Source organism: Akebia trifoliata, chromosome 11, assembly GCF_017979445.1.
Source record: "Akebia trifoliata isolate Shusen 1 chromosome 11, ASM1797944v1, whole genome shotgun sequence".
Taxonomy (NCBI): Eukaryota; Viridiplantae; Streptophyta; class Magnoliopsida; order Ranunculales; family Lardizabalaceae; genus Akebia; species Akebia trifoliata.
In genome coordinates, this window is record NC_141385.1 from 14243715 (window position 1) to 14270481 (window position 26767).

The 26767-nt window shown below is 34.0% G+C and overlaps 1 protein-coding gene across 1 annotated transcript; it reads left to right on the plus strand.

Annotated features, from left to right (window-relative positions):
* Window positions 1-1310: 1310 nt before the first annotated feature.
* LOC147391015 (tubulin gamma-2 chain) lies at window positions 1311-18595 on the plus strand. The gene is made up of 13 exons (XM_086458456.1): window positions 1311-1687; window positions 3828-4157; window positions 5612-5812; window positions 9046-9157; window positions 11064-11464; window positions 14782-14835; window positions 14923-15027; window positions 16588-16662; window positions 16772-16816; window positions 17038-17166; window positions 17488-17592; window positions 17672-17749; window positions 18413-18595. Exons 2-12 carry the CDS (start codon window positions 4029-4031, stop codon window positions 17738-17740), a joined length of 1425 nt encoding a protein of 474 aa, XP_086314582.1. The 5' UTR covers window positions 1311-1687; window positions 3828-4028; the 3' UTR covers window positions 17741-17749; window positions 18413-18595.
* Window positions 18596-26767: the final 8172 nt, after the last annotated feature.

A 26767-nucleotide genomic window follows, 5' to 3' on the forward strand; every position in this document is an offset into this window, starting at 1 on the left:
GATTAGATTCTTTTCCAAATGCATACATTGCCTATAGATTACTATTAATAATACCTGTAATAGTTGCTTTTGTAGAAAAAAGCTTTTCAAAATTGAAATTGATAAAATCTTTCTTACGATTAACTATGTCACAAGAAAGATTAATGCTCTGTTTGGAAAAATTATATGTAAAGTTGCTGATGCTGAATTAAGTTGCTGAAGTTGAGAGAAAGTTGTTGTTGTTGTTGCTGAAGCAACTTGCTGAATTGAGTATGTTGTTTGGTAACATGTTGTCTAATTGTAATGTTAAGATGTTGATCTGTTTGGTAACCTACTGTCTAAAAATTGCTGGAGGAAATTAAAAATAATATTAAAAAAAAAGATTATTTATCTGATATAAGTAATAATATGTTAACAATAAGTATAAACATATGATTTAATATAAAAAAATAAAAATAAAAATTCAATTTCATTTTTTCTATACTAACATATTTAATGTCTATCAAATAAATAATTAAATAAAATTTTACATCATGTATATATGACATTATAAATTTGTTGAACAATCTCATCTCGTACAATGTAAGGTTTGCCTCTAATTACATCGTCAATATAATAAAATATTATAGTAATCGTTCAAACAGTAGAGTCTCTTTAAAAATAACATTAATATTAGTCTTAAATGTACTTTAATAATGTCCATTAAACAAACGGTTGAGATGGGTAAATAGTCTCAAGGAGTTTTAGAAAATTATAAATCTAAAATAATTCCTAAAAAATAAGAATTCATCTTTGGAAAATTTTAACCTCTTCATTTATATTAACCACCCTTTAATAGAGATCATGGGCCTGCCAATGAATTGAATATTTTTTCGATACCCAATCCAATCTGATAAATATTCGAACCGTCATATAAGATCATTCTCAATCCAACGGTTGTGATAACACCTTCATGCCATCCCCAATTGAAAGCTAAAAATATACTCAAAGTAGTGTATAATGTTTTTTTTCCCATCAAAATCTTGGTTGAAGGTAGCATGAATAATAAGAATAGTTAATGATTATTTCAAATAATAAAAATAAAAATAATTAGAAAACAAAATGTGCAAATGGTAATGATCATTCTCATTGTTAAGGTGGCATGAATAATAAGAATAGTTAATGATTTTTTTTTCCAAAGAGTTGCTACAGTTGGTTCAGCATTAACAAAATTTGGTGTGGCAATATTATCTCTATTTTTACTCTATTTCTGACCATAGAAACATTATGTGGTTGTGGCATAGAATGGAACTCTCCATTGTTGTTTCTTTTTTCATCTCGAGCTCGATTCAAATTCGGAGAAGAATGTGAACCAATAGAAGAGATCAGATCTAATTCACACCTCTCTCTCATGTTTTGGGGTGAGTTGTGAGTGAGAGAGGGTGTTGAGAGAGTAAGCCATTAATAGAGGGCTGCTGTGCAGCTGAGATACTATTGTGTTAAAGGAGACTTGACGATGAAGGTTTGTGAGTATCACAAAGACAAGAGGTTGGTGCGTTAATGGTGAATATGAGTGAGTGAAGGAGATGAATACAATGCTCTTGGAGGTGTTGGGACGAAGAGAATGAGGGTGAGTTTGGGTTCGATTGAGCTGTTGGAGAAGATGACAATGGTGTTGCGACTGAAGATTTGTGGGTGAATGAGGATTGAAATCGATGGGTGAACGGAGGTACTCTTCTTTCTCTTTTTTTTTTTTCATTTTATCTCATGAATTTTTCGATGATTAACATTGAAAAAAAAAAAAAGAGAAACATTTGCTTACCTGATAGAGTTGCAGAGGATGGAAATAAATGTTGATTGTAAGATCAGAGAGAGAGAGAGAGAGATGGCGCTAATTTTTTTCACTCTGTTTTTGCGGAACCTTATGATTTTGCGGAGGCTCGTTTAAGTATTAATGGTCGAGAGAATCGGTTGATTTTTGCTGAACGAATTGGTAATTAAAAAGAATTCTTATCCGTCCCAAACACTGAAGTTCCAAAATTGGAACGTGTTCGACATAAATTTAGCCGTGCGAAGGCTTTTCCAAACGGAGCATAAGTGGACTAGCAATTTTATCTATTGAAAAACGATATATTATAAAAAAAAAAGCAATTAATATAAAAACTTAATAACATTTTTATTTTTCAAAAAGCAAGAAAAGTAAATTTTAAATATTTTTTTTATTTAAATATATAATTATTAATATTTGTAGTAAAATAATAAATATAAAAAAGGCATCACATTGAGGTTTTGCCTAAGGGTGTCAAATTGTATCGAGCCGGTCCTAAGTCCAACCTACTTGAAAAGGGAGTGGATCCTCTGTAGTTATTTTTTCTTGTCGTTCTCTGTAGTACTCTTTCAATGGTGAAAAGACCTTACTGAAAAATAAAATCTAACACATTAACTAAGTAATAATCATGACTTGAATCATATTTGGTTTTTTTTAAGACGTCTTTTTACGTCTGATCAAATGGATTGAAAATGAATAGTCGATGAACTCCAAAATTTCAACTAAGGAATTTTGATCTCTATACACTCGCTCAACTATCTAATAGAATTACAAGGAACTATAGAGGATCCACTCCCATGTGAAAAATAGTGGGCAAAACATTGTGCTTTTATAGTTTTGCTTAGAACTAGAGAGGAGTTGTGTGGTATTTTTACAAATCATTATAAATATGCATGAACCAAAGTTTTACAATCATCGAATATTCGCTAAGGTGTCATTAGAGTGCTTGATTACCAATTGTTGACCACAAATCAATGCAATTTCTTGTACACCTCCTCAAATTCCTTAAAGAAACCACACACAAATTTGCCATCCAAAACAAAATATTAGCAAGGATAAATTTTTTTTACAATGCAAATCTTAACCAAGGGCGACCTCCATAACCAAAGGATTTACTGGGAAATAATACCCTTTTCACATAAATAAATATGCAGTTAAAGTTGAGTTAGGCATTAGAGTCGACTTGATTTCCTTCGTGATATGATGATACAAATTGGGTCTAGATTGAAGTACTTAGCCTCATGGATTAGACTTGAATCTGAGAGTTATGATCATAAATGCAATTGGATCAATTACGATTTGTTAATTGGCTTGCCTTGATTCAATCCAATATTCACTAGGTTAGGCCTAAAATTCAATTCTATAAAGTCATACCTAGCCAAGACTAACAAGCTGGTATTGGATCAATATTCACCCGATCCACCTTGATCTAATAACGGGCATACTTCAAGAACATTGTACACCAACCCAAAATGTAAGTTAAGATGACTAGCTTACTGTAAGGTTCATGGTTTTAAATCTCGGACGTGATCGAGATAACTCACATTTAATTAGTGAGACTTTCACTATGCGTTACTCATCTCAGTGACTCGTTCAAGATTTTGAAAATTCAAACCAATTTTTGAAAACCCGACCTAATTGATTAGGTACATTGTTCATTTTAATTCCCAAAACATGCATTCATCATTTTTATAACCTACATACTTGTGAGTTTATCACTTTTAATATTTACGAATTAGCAGATATATCAGTGAATTCATTGATTATAAAAGTGGCAAATTCACTTGAAAATGCATGTTTTGGGAATTAAAATGAACAAACTATCAAAACTAGAATTTGGACATAAGTTGTGCATGTTTTGAGAAAATATTAATATATTTTTTAAAATAGAGATTCTATTACCACACCATTTTTTGTTAATGCCACCCCAATTTATTTGCAATTAGCACATATCTTGGGGTGGCATTAGCAAAAGTTGATGTGGTAATAGAAACTCTTTTTTGAAGTAATTTTGATTTGGAAAGGTTTAACTCGTATTAAGTGAGACAACTCGTCCGAGTCATCGCCGAGACGAGACGAAACGGTTAGCCGGCAAGCAAAATGGTCCCAAGTATATAAAACTAGGCGCCACCAGACTCCAAAGAGAGTTCAATCATTTCAGTTCTGCCTTTTTCCCTCTCTTTTCAAATCTCTTCTGTGAGAGACCAAATCTCCATTTCTCGAAACCCTAATTTTCTCTAAAATGCCGCGAGAGATCATCACTCTGCAAGTCGGGCAATGTGGGAATCAAATCGGGATGGAGTTCTGGAAGCAGCTCTGCCTCGAGCACGGGATCAGCAAAGAAGGGATTCTCGAAGATTTTGCTTCTCAGGTTGAGTTCTTCTTCTTCGATCTCCACTAATTCTCCATCTCTCCGATTGTTTTGTTTTTTCTTGATTGTTTTTTTTTGTTTGTTTGTGTGTGTGTGCTTGTTTTCGTTGTTAGATCGTTTTGTTTCAGTGTTGAAAGATACCAAAGATTCCACTTAGATTGTGTATGTTGGGTCTGTGGATTAAAAATGGGGTTTTCTACAAGTATAATTGGTTGGCTAAATTGTTGAATGAGGCTTTTATAATTTCGCAGAAATGTGATGTTATCGAAGTTGTTTACATGGAAATTTCTCAATCGAATTTGCTCTTTTAATTGGTGCTTTGATGTTTTTATATAATTTCTAGGTTAAACTGTCAATCAGCCTTTGAAAGCTTAATTTGTTAGAAATGTGGTCAATTAAATTTGTTGTTACCAAATTTCTTGCTTGACTTTAATTTTTTTTCTCTATTATATTTGTTTCAATGGTGAAAGTCATGAAAGCATTTATTATTGTTTTGAGGATAATTTGGTAAAATTAGAAGGTAAGATTGACTGAAACACAGTTCAATAAGTAGGAAAGTTGGAATACTGTTTCAAAGCTCTGACTGGATTCTGTTTAGTAATGGTCATATCATATACTGTTCTCTGAGGTGTTGAGGTCTCAAAATGTTCACTTTATGATATTGCAATACCCAACGAGTATTCATCAACAATCTTTGTGATTCCAACGAATTTTATAGCTTTACCCAATGTGTTTATCTAGTTTGGATTTTTGGAAGCCTTTAGTTGCATTTGGAGGGACTACTCACATTAATTATTTTTGACTTAGACACCAAACACTGTGACTTATTGGAAAAAAAACTCACGATCAAATCACAATGGTTTCCTTCACCTATTTAGTCGTGACTTTCATGAACTTTGCTATTAAATCACAAACTTCGTGATTAAAGTAGAAAAATGGAAATGATTTTATACTCTAGTAAAGGAGATGACCTTGATTAAGATGATGGTTACCATTTTACCGATGAAGTGTCAAATAATGGGAATGACATTGAATTTGATGATTTTGACTGGTTGATAAATCGTAACTTGCACTCGTGATAGTTATCTTTTTATATTTTGAACAATCTTGAATTTGATGAAGATCCGTGGTTACCTTTTGTGGATTTATAGATGATATGGTGATTTACTACTATAATTTAATATGGGATCTTTTAGTTTAATATGAGAACACCACTTAGTAGGAACAATTGCACAACCAAAATCCTAGCTCGATTTTTTCTGATTATTTACCGATTTTACCAAAATTTTCCCTCGTTGACTTATTCTTGAACCTCAACTTGGTGATTGTGATTGCTGAAACAATTTTACATTTTCCCCCATCTTCTTTGATTTCATTGCCACCTTCATTGTTAGATAAATATTGTTAGCCATGAAAGCGAGCTTGATCGGTTTGCCCAATCTAAAATTTTGCAGGGAGGTGACAGGAAAGATGTATTTTTTTATCAAGCTGATGATCAACACTACATACCACGAGCCCTCCTAATGGATTTGGAGCCCAGGGTTATCAATGGTATTCAAAATAGTGAATACCGAAATCTTTACAATCATGAAAATATATTTGTTTCAGATCATGGAGGTGGTGCTGGAAATAATTGGGCTAGTGGGTATCACCAGGTTTGTTATTTGTTACACATTAAGCCTTTTTTGCCTTGTCTTTTCAACTTAAATCCATGTGTCTATATCATGATAGACTTCTTATACATTGAGAACTCTATGATGAGGTGGCTCACTTGCTTTGTGTCCACTGGTGTTTGGAACAAAAATGATTTATAAAGTTGCTCTCTTTCCTTTGTTGTATGAAATTTGTGTTTCGTAAATTCATAGCTACATGTTATTTTGTTAAATCTTTATTTTTAATTGAAGTCTTTCTTGTCCCTTTTTCGTTGTTGGAAACTAAAGACTTCTTGTTAGAAAGAGAGGATTTTATGGTCGATTATTCCTTTTGTTGTTTGTTGGGGGATCTGGAAGAAAAGAAATTACACATTATTTGAAGGGAATGAGTATTCCTTGCAAGAGGTCCTAATCAATATTGTGGGACATATTTTCTTTTGAATTAAGGCCTTTTTTTGAACTTAAGGGGGTCTATAAATTTAATTTTCATTTGCTTGCAATATTTGTTACCATTTTAAAGAAATCAACAACAAAATAATCACCCTTGCAGCTAGGGTAACCTTATATTGGGCTTTCTTGAATTGATCTTCCTCCTTCACAAGTTATCCTCTTTAGAATCGTCTTCTTTTCTCCATGCTCGACCCCATCGGTTAAAAAATAAAAATTAAACATGAAAGAAATAATTACATCGAAAGTTAATATTACATTCCAGAAACCAATCAAAGTTACTATTGATTGCCTGAGGGGAGTTCTCAATGGAAATTGGAAGAGACATTTCAAAAAATTTAAAAATAGATTTAATACTGTCACATGGCAGAAAGTAAAATTTATTTACTATGACTTGGAATCCATTATCAAGGGACCATCGCTATGACATCAACGAATAGACCAAGGATGTGTTGGACATATGGAGTGTCTAACACATTCTTAGATCTTAACTGAAAATAGAGTCAAATCCTAATTGATTAGGAGGCTCTAACACCATTGTTGGCTTGATTTTGAATTTTTTTTTTAAGTCAAACAAATATGGAAAAATGCATTTCTAATATTTCATAATCTCTATATATTGATCTAAGATTGATCAAGAACTAAAATAAAAACATGGTTACATTATTTGTACAGTTTGAGCTGAGCACAAGATCATGTATGGTCAATCTCCAAAGAAATACACATCATATTCTAAGACCCTTCCTCATACCAAAGTCTAGAGAGACTAACTGATCCTCTTGCTGGAATTATATTTTCATAAAAAAGTGGGAATAAATTGAGTCTTTGCAAGTAGGTGTGGGATCATTTAGGTTCCAACCTCTTGGGCTATTAGCTTCTAACTTGGTTCCCCCTTTATATTTTGAAATAGATACACACTACTTCATCTAATCCAAGATTAATCTCATTAATTTGACCAAAGTTTTGTTTATTGTGGATAGGCCCAATAAATAATTAGCTATTGAACTCTCACAGGTTAGAATATTGCCAAAAGCCCCATTCTATGTGATCCTTTCAATTTAGTCCCTCTACATACAATATTCTCCAAAGGCCCTTAGGAATAAAATATTCTTATGTCTAATCCCTTTGGCTTCTGAAAAACTCTTTCAAATAATTTCTTGTTGGTTTTATTGGACAAAAAAACACTTTCTATGGAAAATTATTTTGAAAATAAATTATTATAACGTATATGTGTATATTTTACAAATTTGGTAGAACTCTTTTATCAAATACCACCAGTTAGATTTTTGTGTCCAATTGAAACATTAAGATACTGAATTGAATATAATCTCCTTTATAGGGTAGGGGAACTATCGTTGGATATTTGTTCCTACTCAAATACAATGTCAATTACCCAAAATACCCGTGATATATCCACACAGTTGGTGTATCAAAGTGATTGATGTGTTATAATGAGAGTCAAAACTCCTAAGGGCTTGGAACAATTGATACATGAGAGAATGCATCTTCCATTGACAATAATCTTTTTACCAACTTTATTCTTTGTAACCAATGTATAATAGTACATCCATATGCAAGTTCGAAGTCAACTAATTCAATGACCAAGGTAAAGCAATCCTATCCGATAAAAACTTTATCTATGCCAATTATGTAAATTATATGCCTAGTTCATCCTCAGCTGTGTCAGTTTTATGTTTACAAGGAATTGGACACGTCTCTTATACACTTACCTAAAAGTTTTCCTACAATTTTTTATTTTGATAAGTATAAGTTTTATTCAAAGAAAAAGGGGAGAATATACAAAGTCGGTTGAGATGACCAACCAAAAGAAACAACAAACCTACAAACGACAGACTACCCTTCACACATAGTATCCCATTGAAACACAAAGAGTAAATGCTTTGCATTGGTATGAATTTCCAACAGTTTCAACCGAGACAATCCCAAAACATTGAATTTTTTTGGTCTCAAATTTTTTTCTCTTTTGTACTGGTCTCAACCATGACCTGAGACAGTAGTAATAATTAAACAATGCATGTAAGTGAAATTCTGGGTTTCTCCAAGTTGTGTAACCATACTTATTTGTTATTCCCTGCCTTTTCCTTGGTAATGTAATTGAGCATGTCTCAATGATGTTTTCAAGGAAAAGCTTTGTGAATCCATTTCAGATAACTTATGTTCCATGTATTGAAGTACTTTTCATATGTGAATTGAGTATCTTGAATTCTTTGTGAATTGGTATCTTGGATTGCTGTGATATCTCAATGAAAAGTTTTTGTGTGTGTGGGGAGGGGGGTGGTGAAACTCCTTACACAATATTTTATGTCATCTTTGTGTGGGAAACTATTTGTAGACTCCTATTTTGGGGTTTTTTCCATTAATTTGGGACTAGGGTCTGGGGCTTATGTAAGCCATCATTGTGGGCTTTGTTTTGTACATCTTCTAATTCACATTTAGTGGATACTCTCTATCATTGTTGCCCATGGTCATAGTGAACCTCAGAAATCTGTGACTCATGCTTGTATGTGGTTGTCTTCTCCTTGATCATAAGCTTGTGATTTTACATTGGCATCCATTGTGCTCGATCCTCCGTTTCTGCAACGGGATTGATTTTTCTATTCCATCTTATATAAAATACCCAAGATATTTACAGGTCCCTTGTTTTTGTGCTTTGGCTTCAACTGTCTGTTGTCGAGTTTATGCTATATATCTTTCAATTACGGAAGGATATAATGAATTTCTCTTTAATTTTTTTCCTTGTGTTGATATAATTATTGATCCTAAACTAGGGAGAGCAAGTTCAAGAGGATATTATGGACATGGTTGATAGGGAAGCAGATGGAAGTGACAGTCTTGAGGGTTTTGTTTTATGCCATTCAATAGCTGGAGGAACGGGTTCAGGTTTCTCACTTTCCCCTTTTCATTTATTAATCTTCTTGCCTTCCTTTCTCTGCTTATTCTATTTCCATTGATGGAAATTCTGGTTCCCAGAGTTCAATGCTGTTGCTTTTTAAAATTAGCTGTATATAGATTGTGCTGTATTTCTCTTGCTGTCTAGAGATGGGCTTTTTTTTGTTGTTATTACATTTTCATCATTGAAAGTAGCTTCTAAACTTCCAGTTGTGCTAACTGCTAAGTAACATCATATAAGTTGGACCTTATGGTCTCTTTGTACACATTTATGGTACTTAAGGTTATAAAACTAGTAATTCTCTATAATGAAGTTGGATGATCATTTTTAAATATATGTGGAATTATGAAGATCTGTTATCCATTTTCAAACCTAACATTCATTTCTTCATTCATTAAGCCTTGCTTGTCAATCAGATGTATGATGGAGTTCCCTTGAGTCTAATAGATTCAGGAGTGTTTTCGGACCTATAAGTCTCTAGCAATATTGATAAAGCAGCTTAGCTGTAATAATGCTTGCACTGTAGGCAAACATCAGCAATGACGTACTTCAGTTTATTATGTGTAAGCTAAATGCTTATGTACCTTAAATTGGTATGTTTTCTTTTCCTGGATATTTGCACCCTACCACATCGTTGTTTCTAAATATTCTTAAATCAATAATATTTCTTGCTGGCTTGTTTATAATAGCTATGTTAAACTTATACTTCGTTAGGGACATGTAGCTGTGCTTGTTATTATTGTAGCTATCCTATGTACCATGACGTGCGGATGCTATGACTTGTAGTTGGCAAGATAATTGTTGTCGGCATATCTCTTTTAGAGATATGAGATTCCATTTCTGCATAATCTTCAAGTCTGTTCAATATGTTAACAGAACTATTTTTTTTGGGTCAAGCAATTCATTCGGGTTAGGACACTTTTTTTGTTGTTGTTTTTTTCATAAAAAAACCCAAAAAGATTTGTGCCAAAATAGCAGATGCAAAGAAGAGAAAAAAAGAGGCCTCAGTCACTTATTAAGTATCTTTAAGTCCTCTGTTGTCAAAAGCCCCGTCTAGATCCCGCATAGTCCTGCTTTTCCCGCCTAAACCATCCGAGTGCCTAGGCCTTACCTGCTTTAAGCGGGGTTTCATAAAATGATACTTTTATGAAATAATTTTGTATAATTTGTGTTTTAAAAGGTATTTAATCAATTTTAAAGCATAAGGGATTTCTCAAATATTTAGCTAAACTTGTGAGGTGTTTCTAAGAATTAAAAAAAAAAAACTAGTAAGTAGCATATGGAACAATTTAGGATTTATGCATGATTAAAGTTACTTCAAAAAAATAATTTTAATTTTTTTAAAATAAGTAATCTCATATTTTCATATTTTGTCACTTAATAAATTGTAAAGGTAATTGAAATAATTAACTAAGGCTATTTTGAAGATAACATAATAAAATGATATTTATGTTATTTTATGAAACTAAAAACTAACGTGGTTATAGGGTTGTGGGATTATTATTTTATTCATTTTGACGAGGATGACCTTGATCAACAAACACTTATTCAGCTTTTTTTTTTTGCTAATCAAACATATGGCAGAAAAAAGAAACGTTTATTCAGCTTTATCTTATTATAATAGCAAAGATTTGTGAGGGGCATCAAATTACTTCACTATTTACGGTTAAATTGTTTTCATATTTTTTTACATGTTAGTTATGTTGACTTACAGGTTTGCTTAGTAGTTGGTAACTTATTATTTTCTTGGTAGTGACATTTACATTAAAATTTTGCTCTTTTTTGTATGACCTTTACTATGGGTAAAAAATTGAAACTTTAAAAGTTTTTTGTCGCATAGGCCAGCCTAGCGCTTTTGACAACCTTTAACCATGGGGTTATCTTAACATGATGCAGGAATGGGTTCATATCTATTGGAGACTCTGAATGATCGCTACAGCAAAAAACTTGTTCAAACATATAGTGTATTCCCTAATCAAATGGAGACAAGTGATGTGGTGGTCCAGCCATACAACTCACTGTTGACTCTCAAGCGTCTGACTTTGAACGCTGATTGTGTTGTTGTTCTTGACAATACTGCACTCAATAGGATTGCTGTTGAGCGCCTTCATCTATCAAATCCAACCTTTGCACAAACAAATTCCTTGGTTTCTACTGTAATGTCTGCAAGTACAACCACCCTGCGGTATCCGGGATATATGAACAATGACTTAGTTGGCCTTCTTGCCTCTTTAATTCCGACTCCAAGATGCCATTTTCTAATGACGGGTTATACACCACTTACCGTGGAGCGTCAGGTTAGATTTCAATAATGCAAATATTTAATTCCTAATTTTTCTTCCATAAGATATTTTGGAATAAGACTATTATCTTGCTGATGAATCTTTTGCTTTCTTTACAAAGGGTTATTTTACATAACTTGCATTTATTAAGCAGTAAGACCCAAGACACCATGATTGCTATAAGGGCTAATTCGATTAAGACACATGGCAAGCTACAACAATGCCATGTATAATGATCTAATGACACTTGCATGCCTAGTTTCATCTCCACGTCCCCATGCATGCGAATGAGGTCATTATTATCGCCAAGGTGTCAACAAGTTTTGACGTGTCAATGACTACGAGTCTACCCTCATCGGCTGGGGATATTATCATTTCCTGTCCCACACCAGTAAATATGACCCTATGGTCAAAGAGAATTGAGACATCTCCTTGGGATCACAGCCCTCTACTTGAGATTTCCTCCAAGCTAGCTTCGACTACTCTCTTCCTTTCCTCTCTCGTTTCCATGTCACCATGGAGCCGTGACTGAACAAGCATTGACTTGGTTCAGATGGAAACCGGACCCACCTCACCTGGTTCATACTCGATGTGTATGCTCACATGCGCCTGATACCCCCACTTATTAACTGATATACGGTGAGAGTTTATAAACTTTATATCCATATTTATAAAATATTTTAATAATTTAAGATTTTCTTAAAGAAATGTATCAATAAATATGCAACATGTGTGGTATGACATGATGTTTTACACATCAAATCCTATGAAAATGGAGTCTTAGATTTTTTTTTTCTTTTGGGATGTGTGATACCACCGACGCATTAGGACTATGAGTCTATCTCTGTCTTCTTCTTTTTTTTTTTTTTTGTCTTCAATTTAAAAAAAAAAGAAACCCTTTACCTGTTCTGTAAAAGTATATATACATCAAAGTTCAAACCATAATTATTTGATATTATTTATTATTAACTAAAAAATTCCTCGCACATGAGGCTTATGCTTTAGGCGTTGAGGCATATGCCTCGAGATGCTAGCCAGTCAAGTGCCTCGCCTCATCCTCAGCGTATAAAAACGTCGATGTAAGGTATACTGAAGAAAGGGACAAGTCCCACAAAAAAATCCAACCTAGATGGACAAGAAGTCCCTAGAAAGGTTATATACAATTAGAAAGAGTTTTGAATAAAAATAAATTCACTAAAAATAATTCTTTGCAATCTATACAAAAGAACCATCTGAAAAGTAGGGATTTAATCTAGAGTATCAACAACTCCATCTGTATCTCTTTCCCTTCAAATGTCCTTTTTGTCCATACTCCTTCGCACAGTCCAACAGATGTTGAAAAACTTAAAAGGGAAACCTACACATAGCTAACAACGGGATAGTGAAGTAGGAGATGATCCACAGTTTCTCCACTCCTCTTGCTTATGACACAAAAGTCAATAATGATTTGCTTGCTGGAAACAGTGTCAAAATCTTACCTAAGCAAGCAGACTAGGCAAAGAACACCAGCTTGGATGGAATAACAGATCTCCAATGGTAGATGCAAGAAAATGTTGATGAGGAACCCCGATGAATGTCTCAATAGAAGGTGTCAGAGAAAGGTCCCTTTTTCTCTATGTTCCAAACCCCCTGGGGTGGCAATGGGTCGGTCGTGTCGTAGTGAGGTATTTTAAAAATTTACCATACCCAAAACCGACCAGTTTAATAAGCGTGCCAAGAACTTAAACCTGAATCCGACACATTTAAGGTAACTTGACCTGTGTAACCCCTTCACTAAAATTCTAATGTGAAGTGGGAAAAATGGATTCCATTTCCACCACCAAATTAGTGTTATGGATTTAAGTCCAGATGTATATTTGTGATAAAACTAGGACCAACACTAGGGAGAAGTAGGCATGTGTATCCCAAAAAGAGGCTGCCCAAAAAACCTGATGTGCATACACTTGATGTTGTGCATCGAATAGCTCTACTAAGTAAAAATTTATATTTATATATATATATATATATATGGGAGCGGTTTGGCAGCCCTAAAGTTTGCCAAGTTTGGTGCCAAACATTTTTTGTAAATCACTTTTGATGGGGTTAGAAGTTTTGGAATAGGCTGATTTTTTGTGAGGATGATCTCTACGGTGAAGAGATCATCCTCACAAAAAATCAGCTCATTTTGAAACTTCTAACCCTAGTTTACATGTTGAAGAATCGTGGACCGTCCAATTTTTGTAAATCACTTTTGATGGGGTTAGAAGTTTTGGAATAGGCTGATTTTTGGTGAGGATGATCTCCTCATCATAGAGATCATCCTCACAAAAAATCAGCTTATTCCAAAGCTTCTAACCCATATTTTGAAAAATGTTTGGCACCAAACTTGGCAAACTTTAGGGCTGCTGAACCATCCCCTATATATATACATACATACAGAGAGAGAGAGAGTACTTATCATGTGTGTTGTTCTTCTTAAGAGAGAGAGAGAGGGTTTTTGGCTATTGTATTAATCTTTTTGAGAGGGTTTCCTAAACTAAATATTTGGTAAATATCTCAAACATCCTCTATATTTTAAAAAATCTAAAATAATATGTATTATTAAAATATATGCAAAAAAATTCCTTTGAAATTCTAGCAAAAAGCAGGTAATTTCAAAATTCCTTGAATAATTATTGATATTTGAGATACCTCATGTTTCATAATTTAAATGAGCTAGTGATTGTATGTGGGCCAACATGGCACGTTAATGATACATAACTAAACGGGTTAAGTGGATTGGCGTTTCTAACCTAGACACGACCCATTTAATAAACTTGTTAAACGTGTTGACACAATTAGGACCCAAACACATTTAGACTCAATCCAAACCAATTAACTTTGTGTCATTTTCGAGTCGTGTTAAGATTGCCACTCCTCCCGTCCTCCACAGAAGAGTTAACAACTACCCACCTGATTTGGATGAGAAGACAAGCAAGTATCTCTGGCTCCTAATTGTTCAATGTCCTATCTTTAACCTTTGACCTTAACTAGAACCTGCTACAGAAGTTCTTAACAATAGTATTGGGTTCAATGGGGCTCTGAAATCACCTTTTGTGAAAATCACTTGATCTTATTTCACTCTGTTATACCTATGTAATGCAATATTAATCATGACCTTTGTTATGGATTATGCATACCAGTTATGATGGAACAAATTCATTATGAATTGAATACATACCGGACCCAAATAACAATTATGTACATTATTCTCCGGGTGATCTTTTTTCCTTGAAAAATTTGTGTAAGGTGTTTCATGCTTTTATTATAAGATTGCTACAGCGATTTAATCCACATATATCTGTCATTTGTAGGCTAATGTGATTCGTAAAACTACAGTACTAGATGTTATGAGACGACTTCTGCAGGCAAGATCACCCAGCTCATTGAAATGTTTCCATGAAGTTCAGGTTTTGTAGGGGTACACATGTTTCTGATTATGGTATATTTTGCAGACAAAGAATATCATGGTTTCTTCTTATGCTCGAACAAAAGAAGCGAGTCAAGCGAAGTACATATCAATATTAAATATTATTCAAGGAGAAGTGGACCCAACTCAGGTGATTTTTTCGTGTATGATTCTTGGACTTTTACATATCAAAAGCAACCCTTTTTGATATGTGAATTTTCAAAAATAAGGATTCATTTTGTAAGATCAAACAAGTGCTATGTTTATTGGATGATAAATTCTCAGAAGTTTCCTATCACACTACAAGAATTCACTAGATGCATGTGACAAAGTCCGCCAACTTTTCTTGTACTTTGAGGACCTCCATGTTGTACAGAGATTTAAAACTCATGTAAAAATTGCCACTGCAGGTTGAGCAATGAAGTTGTTTTGGTGTAATCAAGTTACTGTTTGATACAAGCATTTGATCCAAATTTTATGTGTTTGGTTTAATTTTGGCAGAAAAGTGCAGCTGTAAAAGTTGTTTCCTACTGAATGTATATGTGTTCATCTGCAAAAAGTTCCAGATTTTCTTTCATCAGTGGTTGTTACATTGTGCTTTTTAACTCCAATGGTCCTACACTGATTATTATTATTTTTCTTTTCATAATATTATTGATGGGTAGTGGTTTCTTTTGTCTTAGTGGGCTTCATCTTATGGGTATCTTTGGTCTTATCTCACCCCTGTAACTTTTAATATATCCATGTTATCTAGTCAGAAAGATTGCGTATTATTTTTGGAAATATCATTCTGGACGTCATTGTAGGAGTTGGGGGTTTCAGAGGGGCTTTATTTCAAGTGCCTCTTGGTCTGGCTACCGCATGCAATACTGTCAAAGCATTTGATTCCAAATTCTTATAGGTTTTACTCTAGTAGTGAAAAAATGGACTAAGAAATTCTCTAGTAACCCAAGAAATTGACAAATTCTTTCCCTGAAATAGTTATACTCAAGGTTTAAAATCTCGTTTTGAGGCAATATTTCGATCAAGAGAAAAACTGAGATGGTCTCGACTGAAACATACTGAGACAACCCAAAAAATTCAATGTTTCATTCTGGTCTCAGCAGAAACCGGAATTTCCACTAAAACCTTTTGAGACGGAATGAAACTTTGAACTATGACATATTCTTGATTATTTCTTAGCTTGCTAATTGGGTGCCTTTGAGTTGATATTGTAGAAAAATTGAATTTATTGAGAATTCTTGGATGATCATTACAAATGCCCCAATAGTGGTATTTATAGACCAACTATCCTATTACAAGAATAATCTAGAACTTCAAGAATATTCTAGAATAATAAACCAACTATCCTATTGTAGAACATTACAAGAATATTCTAGAAAGTTAAGAGTAATCAAGAATAATCAAGAAGAATATCCTATTTTCTTGATTCTATGAGATCAGATTTCCGGATTCTTCTACAGATATCAATGGCTATTTTTTTTTCTTTATTTGGTAATTATAGTCATTGCTCACTTTTATCTTCTCGCATTATCTTTTATTAGTACTTTTTTCCCCGATTGATCTTATAGTGTGTGTGTGTGTTTACATTACCTTCTGTACTGTATTATATTACTTGTCAATATATCATGATATTTCTATCACGACCTAATCTTGCCATACTTTCCATGAATTTGCGTGTTTAATCTTTGTGTGAAATCTTTCAAACTAGGTTCACGAAAGTTTGCAGAGAATACGTGAGAGAAAGCTTGTCAATTTTATTGAGTGGGGTCCTGCAAGCATTCAGGTCTGTTTCATAGGAAGAAAGCATCTATATATTTTATCCAATCGGTTCTTTTTCCCTTGTTTATTTGGATCTTTTTTTCATCTTTTATCTTTTTTCTTTCCTTTTTCAGGTTGCATTATCTAGGAAGTCTCCATATGTTCAAACTGCCCATAGGGTAAGATTTACCTTCTGATCTAATTTAAGCTTGATTTCCATATGAGTTTTATTCTTTTTCTTGTAATTTTGCAACTAATGTGCAACTGCTACTCCATTCTCGATTTCTATTTTGGACCAACTGATCAATTTTCGATAGTTTGGCTTTATTTTGATTCTGAAGAATGTTTGAGTGGTTTACAAGATTTAAAGTTCCATATTTGTACATATTCTTCTTATTAGGTTAGCGGTCTCATGCTTGCAAGCCATACTAGCATTAGGCACCTATTCAGCAAGTGTTTGAGCCAGTATGAGAAGTTGAGAAAGAAGCAAGCCTTCCTTGACAACTATCGGAAGTTTCCCATGTTTGCAGTAAGTTGAATCTATCAAATACATCTATCTATTTGTAGCTTTAAATATCCCAGAACATGATTTGGCACATTCAGAGATAGGGCCAGCTGTGTTTTATTCTGTTTTGAGAAATCTGATGGATCTCAACTTCAGAAAGAAAAATCTCTTACCTTCACTTATATAAGATGATATTATGTTTGAAAATCATAGAACATTTCACTTGCATGGTACAATGGGTCTTTTGACTATCAAAGTGAATTATGGTGCCAGCATCGCACAATTGAAGAAGAAACTCCGGTAAATTTTCTCAATTCAGTCTAAACTAATACAACTGTTTGACAGGATAATGATCTTTCTGAATTTGATGAATCTCGAGAAATAATAGAGAGCTTGGTTGATGAATACAAGGCATGTGAGTCACCGGACTATATCAAATGGGGAATGGAGGTACGCCCATGTCAGCTCCTCAATTTTTTCATCTTTATATAGTTTTGTTTCAGTCTTCACTGAGAAACATTCTATGCAGGATCCGGACCGTGCTCTCACGGGAGATGGCAATGCCACGGGAACTGCGGATCCAAATTTAGCAGTGTAAAAGATTCACGTAAGCTAGAACTTTTCTCTTTTTCTACTTGCTTATTTAACGAAATACTTGTAAAACTAACTGCGTAGTCCTTTATAATAAAAAGCCGATCAAAACCACCCCTCTAAACTTTCACATTATCAGTCAGAAACACATTTGATTCCACAATATAATTATATATATATGGGTAGCATTCGGCACCCAAACCTTAGGTAAAATGGAGCCAAAGTTTTGTCCTACATGGCTAAAAGTTTCAGAATGGGCTGATTTTTTTGTGAGGAGGATCTCTATGGTGAGGAGATCATCCTCACAAAAAATCATCCCATTCCCAAAACTTCTAGCTCCATCAGAAGTGGTTTACAAATTAACCCTAGAAATTGGCATTCTACGATTCTTCCACTTGTAAACTGAAGTTGTCTACCCCTCTAGCTTTACTATGTTTTTCACTTAACTCATTTTATTATTTTTCATCTTTTAGCCGGTAATCTCAAATGATTTCAATTGCACCCCCTTTTTTTCCGTTTTTACCACATGAACCCCAAAGAAGATGTCCTTGCTTAAGCACGGGCAAACTCCAGTGTATGTGTTGCGAATTTTATTTATTTTGGGAAAGGAGTTCTGTTAACTTCCACCCATCTGATAATGGTGGCTTAACGTTCAGTTTTGTGAAAATTGTATTTACAGATGTTGGAATGTTCAATGAAGTGCATTGGGAATGAAGGTGTGTTGAAAAAACAGATGTAATTGGTTGCATGGGTTGTGTAATCATTGTGAAATGGTTTTTGTGTAAATCTACTTTGTCACCGTGTTCTTGTATTTCAAACAAGGTATTAAGTAATTTTTTTTTGGATGGTAAGGCATTAAATTTGATATCGATGTCTATATTAGTTACTGTGAAATGGAATATGTCGATCTATGTGGAAGTTAATACAGTTTGTATAGAAATGAGAAAATATGACTGGATAATTTCATAAAATTTAAGGGTTAAAATAAGAGAGTTACTATTGCCTCACCAACTTTTACTAATGCCACACCAATTTCTATTTAAATCACCAAAGAATTGCACACAGTTGGTGTGGCAATAGCAACACTCTAAAATACACTTGAAAACACATTTATAGGTTATCAAACTATGATAAATAATCAGAGAGTGGATATGTAGATCATTAATATTCCAATCTTTTTGGCGCATGTACTGATAGTTATCCACACAAAAAAAGAAAAAAAAGAAAAAGAAAAAGAAAAAGAAAAAAGGATTGTATTATATATTTAAGATAATGGTGTTATGTTAATTATACATTCGTGTATGCATAGAACCTTAGCTTAAACAGAACAAACTATTAAATACTAATATATATTTTATATTTTTAAATGTATTTTAAACAATTGTTAATGTATCTAATTAATTAGAATGTGAAATATTGTATGTGAGATGGGTTTGTTAAAGTAATTAGACAAAAATATAATGGTATATAGATGATACCTAAATATCTAACCAATCATGTGTTTACAAGTACTTTCTAAAAGTAATTTATAATATTTCAGTAAATTTTATCAATCTTTTAGAATATTTAGATTGAATCTCACTGTTTTATTGAAGAAATTTTCATAAAAAGGTCTTGCATTTTCTTATCTCAAATTTGATCATTCTGTTCAAAGTAGTGTTCATCAAAATATTTCACTAAATGATTAATGTTTTCCATTTGAGGTATTTACAATAGAAATTGTAGCTTAATTTTTTTTTTTGTTGAGTCTTGTACAGATGAAAAAATGTCTGATAGAAATAGTTTAAAATTTAATACTATAATTTCAAATAAAATGATTTCAAGATTTAATTGCTTCTTGGCGAAGGAGTAGAAAAGATAACACTTAAATAAAAGCTAGGGACGTTGTTTTTTAGCTGTTGTGCTAGGGATCTTTTAGCTGTATACCATCTTGTATTGGATGAGTCAAAGAGCATCGAAGTTCAAAAATATATAATCAGGGTGTAGAGCGCCTCTTGTGCATTACATGAGTAACATACTCCAATAACAATTTTATTTTTGTATTAGAGTTTACCCTTGTCGCATCCTCTTTAGGGTTAAAAGGGGTATAAATGAAAAAATAAAATAAAATTTGGAGGGTATTATTAAGAAAATTTAGGTTAAAAAGGGGTAAAAGATGAAAAATAATAAAATGAATTAAATAGATAAAAGAAGAAATATAGTAGAGTTAGAGGGGTGAAAAGTAAAAATAATAAAGTGAGTCTTAAAAAAATTGTAATTTAATGAAATGTTTATCTCCACAAATATGTAGTTGGATAAAAAATTTATCCCTCATAAAATTATAACAACTATGAGTCCTATAATTGTGTTTTATTATATATAGATACTACATTTGCTTACTTATTTCATTATTACTTGCTCTCTATCATAAAAAATACATATTTTTAAATTTAAAATTGACAAACTTTAAGAAAATAAACAATAAACATAATTTATTCAATAAATTTCGTACTAAAATTATAATCATGGGTTCACAATTACATTATCAACTCACCCTATGTCCATGAGTGGATGTATTATTTTGTACTATTTATATAACTTGACTAGTGTCACTATTGTGTGTAGAAAAAAAAAAAAAAAAACAAAAGAAAAAGAAAACACCACCAGTATCACCCGTGTTAATATGTTATTCCCACCCTGATTAGTTACAACAACACAATATCCTTTGATATTATTATTTACTGGTAATTCAATAATCACTATAAATTTTAATGATTGAAGTTTCTTCTAATTGGATGGTTTTAGATTCACTCTTTATTTACAGTAATATTTTAAACTTTTCCATTACTCTATTGTAGTCTTCTAATTGAAATCTTCACCAATATTTCATTGCAATGTTTGTTTATGAGGACATACATGATTAATCACTATATATATATATATGGGTAGTGTTCAAGGGCAAACTTTTTAGCAAACTTTTTGGCAAAACATTTTTCAAAACATGGGTTAGAGGTTTTGGAATGGGCTGATTTTTGGTGAGGATTATCTCTACGGTGAGTAGATCATCCTCACTAAAAATCAGCCCATTCAAAAACTTCTAACCCTTGTTTACCAGTTGAAAAATCGTGGACCGTCCATTTTTTGTAAACTGTTTTTGATGGGGTTAGAAGTTTTGGAATGGGCTGATTTTTGGTGATGATGATCTCCTCACCCTAGAGATCATCCTCACCAAAAATCAGCCCATTCCAAGACCTCTAACTCATGTTTTGAAAAATGTTTTGCCAAAAAGTTTGTTAAAAAGTTGGCCATTGAACGCCCCCCTATATATATATATATATATGGGTCCCGTTCGCCACCCTAAGCTTTACCCTACACTTTAACAAACGTGTTTTGTCCTACATGGGTTAGAAGTTTTAGAATAGACTGATTTTTGGTGAGAATGATCTATATGGTGAGGAGATCATCCTCACCAAAAATCAGCCCATTCCAAAACTTCTAACCCCATAAAAAATGATTTACAAAAAATGGACGGTCCACAATTTTTCAACTTGTAAACATGGGGCTAAAAATTTCGGAATGGGCTGATTTTTGGTGAGGATGATCTTCTAATCATAGAGATCATCCTCACCAAAAATCAACCCATTCCAAAACTTCTAACCCATGTAGGACAAAACACGTTTGTTAAAGTGTAAGGTAAAGCTTAAGGTGTTGAACATTTCCATATATATATATATATATATATGGGTCCCGTTCGCCACCCTTAGTTTTACCACACACTTTAACAAATGCGTTTTGTCTTACATGGGTTAGAAGTTTCGGAATGAGCTGATTTTTGGTGAGGATGATCTCTATGGTGAGGAGATCATCCTCACCAAAAATCAGCTCATTCCAAAACTTCTAACCCCATCAAAATTAATTTACAAAAAATGGACGGTCCACGATTTTTCAACGTGTAAACATGGGGCTAAACATTTCGGAATGGGCTGATTTTTGGGGAGGATGATCTTCTAATCATAGAGATCATCCTCACCAAAAATCAGCTCATTCCGAAACTTCTAACCCATGTAAGACAAAACGCGTTTGTTAAAGTGTGTGGTAAAACTAAGGGTGGCGAACGGGACCCATATATATATATATATATATATATTATGATGGATAAAATGGGCATCTTCATGAAGAGCAGGATTTGAACATCTTGGGAGTGGGATATCATATTTTGAGAATGGGGATTGGAGAAGGATTCACAAACAAAGTGCTAGATCGAGCAGAGATTGGGAGTGAGAGTGACACCCCTAACAAAATGATTGAGTTACTATCAAATCATTAATTTAAGAATGCTAGTCCAATTGGTAGTTTGATGAATGCAATGCATTGTACAAGGCCAAATATTTCATGTGCAGTTTGTAAACTTTTTAAATATAAAAATTGTAGACACTTCAATTTGAACGGGCCACTACTTGAAAGGGCCCAAAAATATCGATTTTCCAAATAAATGGGCCAACGGGCCTTAAGGGCCAAAGTCATTGAAAAATGACATTTTGACCAAACCGAGGCCCCTAAGACCTCTCAATGGTCTAGGAGGCCCACCAAAATGACTCGGCCTATCCTACGCTTTCCCAATATTCAGCGCACCATTCCCAAAATCGAAAATAATGAATTCTCAATAAAATTTACCGACGAGCCTTAAAAAAACCCGATTTGCCAACACGTGGCATCTTTGATCAAACCAATGATTTCAAAAATCACAAAAAAATAAATAAAATTAAAAAACGAGACTTGGGACGCCTACCACACTTATCCGTTCACCGCTCCATCTCCAAATTCGAAAAAAAACCTAAGCCCACCTAAGGCCCATAAACCCTCAATTCTTCAAAATCTATCTTTCTCATCTTAACCCTAACCTAAACCTAATCCCACACCACCTAAAATCTAAAACCAACCTACACCCTCAAAATCCATTCCAAAATAACCCTCAACCAATCATTAAAACCCAAAACCATTTCTAAAACCCAAGCCCAACACTACAAAGTCCACAAATTATTAATCATATCTAATTCATTATACAACCCACAACCTTAACCCATAAACCACAACCCACATCAACTAATCACTCTTTTATCATCAAAAGATGACACATGTCATCACCCCATCTCACCTTCCTCACCAAACTATCTACCCTATTAATTTTCTTTAAACCTCATCTACCCACACATCAACTCATCACCTTTTCTCTCAAATCAAACACATCTACCTACACCCCTAACCTATACCTCCCCTAATCTACCCACATCAACCCATCACCTTTTCTCTATAAAAAAATTTAATCTACCCACACCCCTAACCTATACCTCCCCCTAATCTACTCTCATCATTCCCTACAAAACCCACATTTACAACTTAAACCTACACCCATCCTCTCAAGTCAAACACTCAACCTCTCCCATCAACCCATCTCAACCCTTCATCTCCACCCATTTTGACACATGGTATCATCTCCCACACCTTCCCAAAATATCATCAACCACCTTCTTACACAACCCTTCTTTTAATTAAAATCCCATCTCCTCAACTCACTTCACCAATTAATTACTCTTTTACACAATCCCATCCTCTCAACCACTCTCATTTATTTTATTCCATCTAATACTCAACCCAAATGGGTTGAAAGATCCAACCCATTTCGGTTGTAAAATAACCCATTTGGGTTGTAAAATAACCCATTTACCCTTCTTACACAAATGCCCTTCAATCATCTCTAATTTACCCCAATTTTTCTCTTAAACCTCACACCATTCTACCACTTCTCTTCATTTTACCCCATTATATCCTTAAAATAACTCCTCAACATCTATAAATACCATCATCCACTTCCCAAAAATTTTCCGAACTTTTCACTACAAAAATTCTCCCCTCCCACTCTTACTAAAAAAATACTACCAATTCTCTCCCCCAAGTCTCACAAAAAAATTATCATACTTCACTCATCTCTCTCATCATCTCTTCTCTACTCCTTCAATCATACAAAAAGTTACATTTTCCTAAATCACTAAGAACTCAAGAAGATTCAAAGAAGAAGAAGGAAAAAAAGAAAAGAAAATATCGAAGCATCAAGGTGGGTTCAAAGTATACCACCCCCCTCTCTTATTCTCTACCCTCTCCTCCTCCCTCTTCTATTATCCCCCTCCTTCTCTTTAATTTTATTTTTGGGATGAATGGTCCTCAAGACATAGGTTTATAAGGATCATCCCCTTTAATGGGATGATCCTATAATCAAGCCGAAAGTAAATCCCTATTTAGGGTACAAATGCACACACGTGACACTTTATTTTTCGCATTTTCTTAAATCAAATGACCGAGTTGAGTTGAGGTTACCACTATTTAGTGGGGAGAAAATGGTGCCTAACACCTTCCCTTTTCTCCAACCGAGCCGCTTACCCCGAATCTCAAGGTTCGATTAGTTCTTATCTACCGAGAATCACTAAACACCAAAAATGTCACTTTTTCAAAAAATGCACATCAGGTGACCATTCACACCCACTTACAATATGAATGGTGGCGACTCCTAACCTTAGTAGATGTGATCATCGTAATGACGAAATCACGTGTCTGCAAAAATAATCATAGTATAGAACATTGAAAAATAGTTGGTAGAGTCCTTGGGTATCTTAAAAGAACTATTGGACTAGGACTATAGTATAGTGCATTTCGAGTAGTTCTAAAGGGATACACTGATGCTAGTTGGATAACTAGTGCTAGTGATAATAAGTCAATGTCTGGTTGGGTTTTTAGTTTTTGGTGGTGGATCTATTTCTTGGGCTTTTAAGAAACAAACGTGCATTTCACATTCTACAATAGAATATGAATTTATTGTTTTAGTGGCAACAAGCAAAGGGGTAGAATGGCTGAGAAATATTCTATTAGAAATAGAGTTGTGGTCACAACCGATGTCAATCATTCCTTTGTTCTACGACGGTGAACTACTATGTCTGTAGACATGAGAATATTCATCCTTGAACCTCAATGCTAGGTTGTTTGGAGTCGCCACCATTTTTTTTTTGGAAATGGGTGTGAATGGGCACCCGAATCGATTCTTTTGAAAATAATATTTTCATGGTATTGTAGTGACTCTCAATCATGAAAAATGTATGATCTATCTAAGATCTAGGTAAGGGGATTCGGTTAGCGAATGGGGAAGGTGTTAAGCATCCCATTCTCTCCACCTAAGGTGGTTTACCTTTAAATTTGGCCATTTAAAAAAAAAGATTAGCATAACAATTAAAATGCATGGGATGCATGAAATGGGTGGGTGCACATGGTGTGTATGTACCTCTTTGAAAGAAGATTTGATGTTGGTGTTGACATAAAAAATATCTTATGGGAGAAGATATTTTATATAGTCAATACACATTTGCATAAGTTGGGATATTGGTTTAGGATTTTAGAGAAGTTCCATGAATGGAGTTCTCTTAGATCTATAACCTTTATGCATGCATGCTTAGCTAGAAATTTAGTGTTTTAACCCCATCAAGAGAGTTACACATTTCTTCATTATAGCCAAACATGTGTGATGTGTATGCATAGTATACATTATGATGCATGATATGAAAATGGGTTAAAAGGCTTCAACCTCCATCATTTTGACCAAACCGCCTAAAGCATTCCATGCCCAAGGTTGAGGTTCAATCTACTTGAAATGAATGAGGGTTTTCCATCACATCCTAAAGGTTTCTAAAAAAAAGAGGGATAGAAGAAGAAGATGCAAGTTAAAAAAATAAATAAACCACTATTATCCCACCTTGTCCCCTTTGGAAGTCTTGAATGAACTTGAGCTTGAGAAATGAACTTGAGAATTGAAGGATATAGTTGAGGGTTGAGAGAGTTGAAGGTTAAGAGATGAGTGATGAGTAGAAATTTTGGTAGAATTTTAGGTTGAAAGATGGGGGTTTGAGAGCATGAATTGTTCATAGAAAATGAGGATATTTATGGAATTTTTGAAGAATTTTTGGGGATAAAGTGGTCCAACCCTAAAAATAATGAAAATAGACATGAGATTTATGTTATTTCTTTTTGGATTTTTTATTTGTATGGGGGTAAAGATGACATTTGTGAATAAACCCTAAAAGTATTCTTTGGTCTTTGGTTTTTTGGTAAATAGAGGTGAGAGAACAAAAATACTTTTGGGATGGTGAATAAGGGAGTGACATGTGTAAAGGTGGAGTGGTAGGTGAAAAATAGACCTTGGTTCATTTGTAAATAACTCATAAAGCAAGGGTGGAAGTGTATTTTTGAAATGGACCAATGGGAGAACAAAAGTAGTTTTAGGAGGGTGAATAAGGGAGTGACATGTGTAAAGGTGGAGTGGTAGGTGAAAAATAACCCTAGGTTCATTTGTAAATAACTCATAAAGCAATGGTGGAAGTATAGTTTTGAAATGGACTAATGGGAGAACTCCATGTATGTACTTGAAGATTCCCACCTTTTGAGGGTATGATTGGAAGTTCTCTCAACTTTATGAATTATTACCAAAGACCCAAGAATCTTTTTGGTTTAACTAACCTTTTTGGGAAGGGCATTCTTGAATTTTTACAAGGAAGAGTTGACTCTCCAATTAGATGATACATTGGGTATTAAGGGTTTATGGGAGATCAACATGTGTCATCTTTTGAGGGGGTGTGAAAGAATGGGCTTGGAATGGACTTGGTATTGGACTTAGGTAATGGACTTGGGTTATGGACTATGGACTTTAAAGGTGGGCTAAAAGAATGGTCTTGAATTTGAGTTAGAAGGTAGGCTTTGTCTTGGGCTTAGATTGGATTAGGAAATAGACCTTGGTTGTGGTATAGGTGATGGGGCGGTGAATGGTTACGGATCCGGATTGGATCATAGAGGTGGAGTGGGTTTAGATCGGGTTAGGGACAAGGTTGAGTATGCAAAATTATGTGGTATGATGCATGTATGCATGAAAATGATGACACGTGACAATGCGAGTCCGTCGAAAATCTTGAGTTCTAAATCGAAATCAATTCGAGAGAATTTGAATTTTCCTACGGGTTCG

Bases quoted from the DNA above. Each gene is read 5' to 3' on its own strand.
- LOC147391015 (XM_086458456.1), top strand. From the start codon at position 4,029: ATGCCGCGAGAGATCATCACTCTGCAAGTCGGGCAATGTGGGAATCAA. The intron at 15,028-16,587 runs GTGATTTTTTCG...CTTTCAAACTAG, and splicing joins GAGAAGTGGACCCAACTCAG to GTTCACGAAAGTTTGCAGAG. The intron at 17,593-17,671 runs GTACGCCCATGT...CATTCTATGCAG, and splicing joins ATATCAAATGGGGAATGGAG to GATCCGGACCGTGCTCTCAC.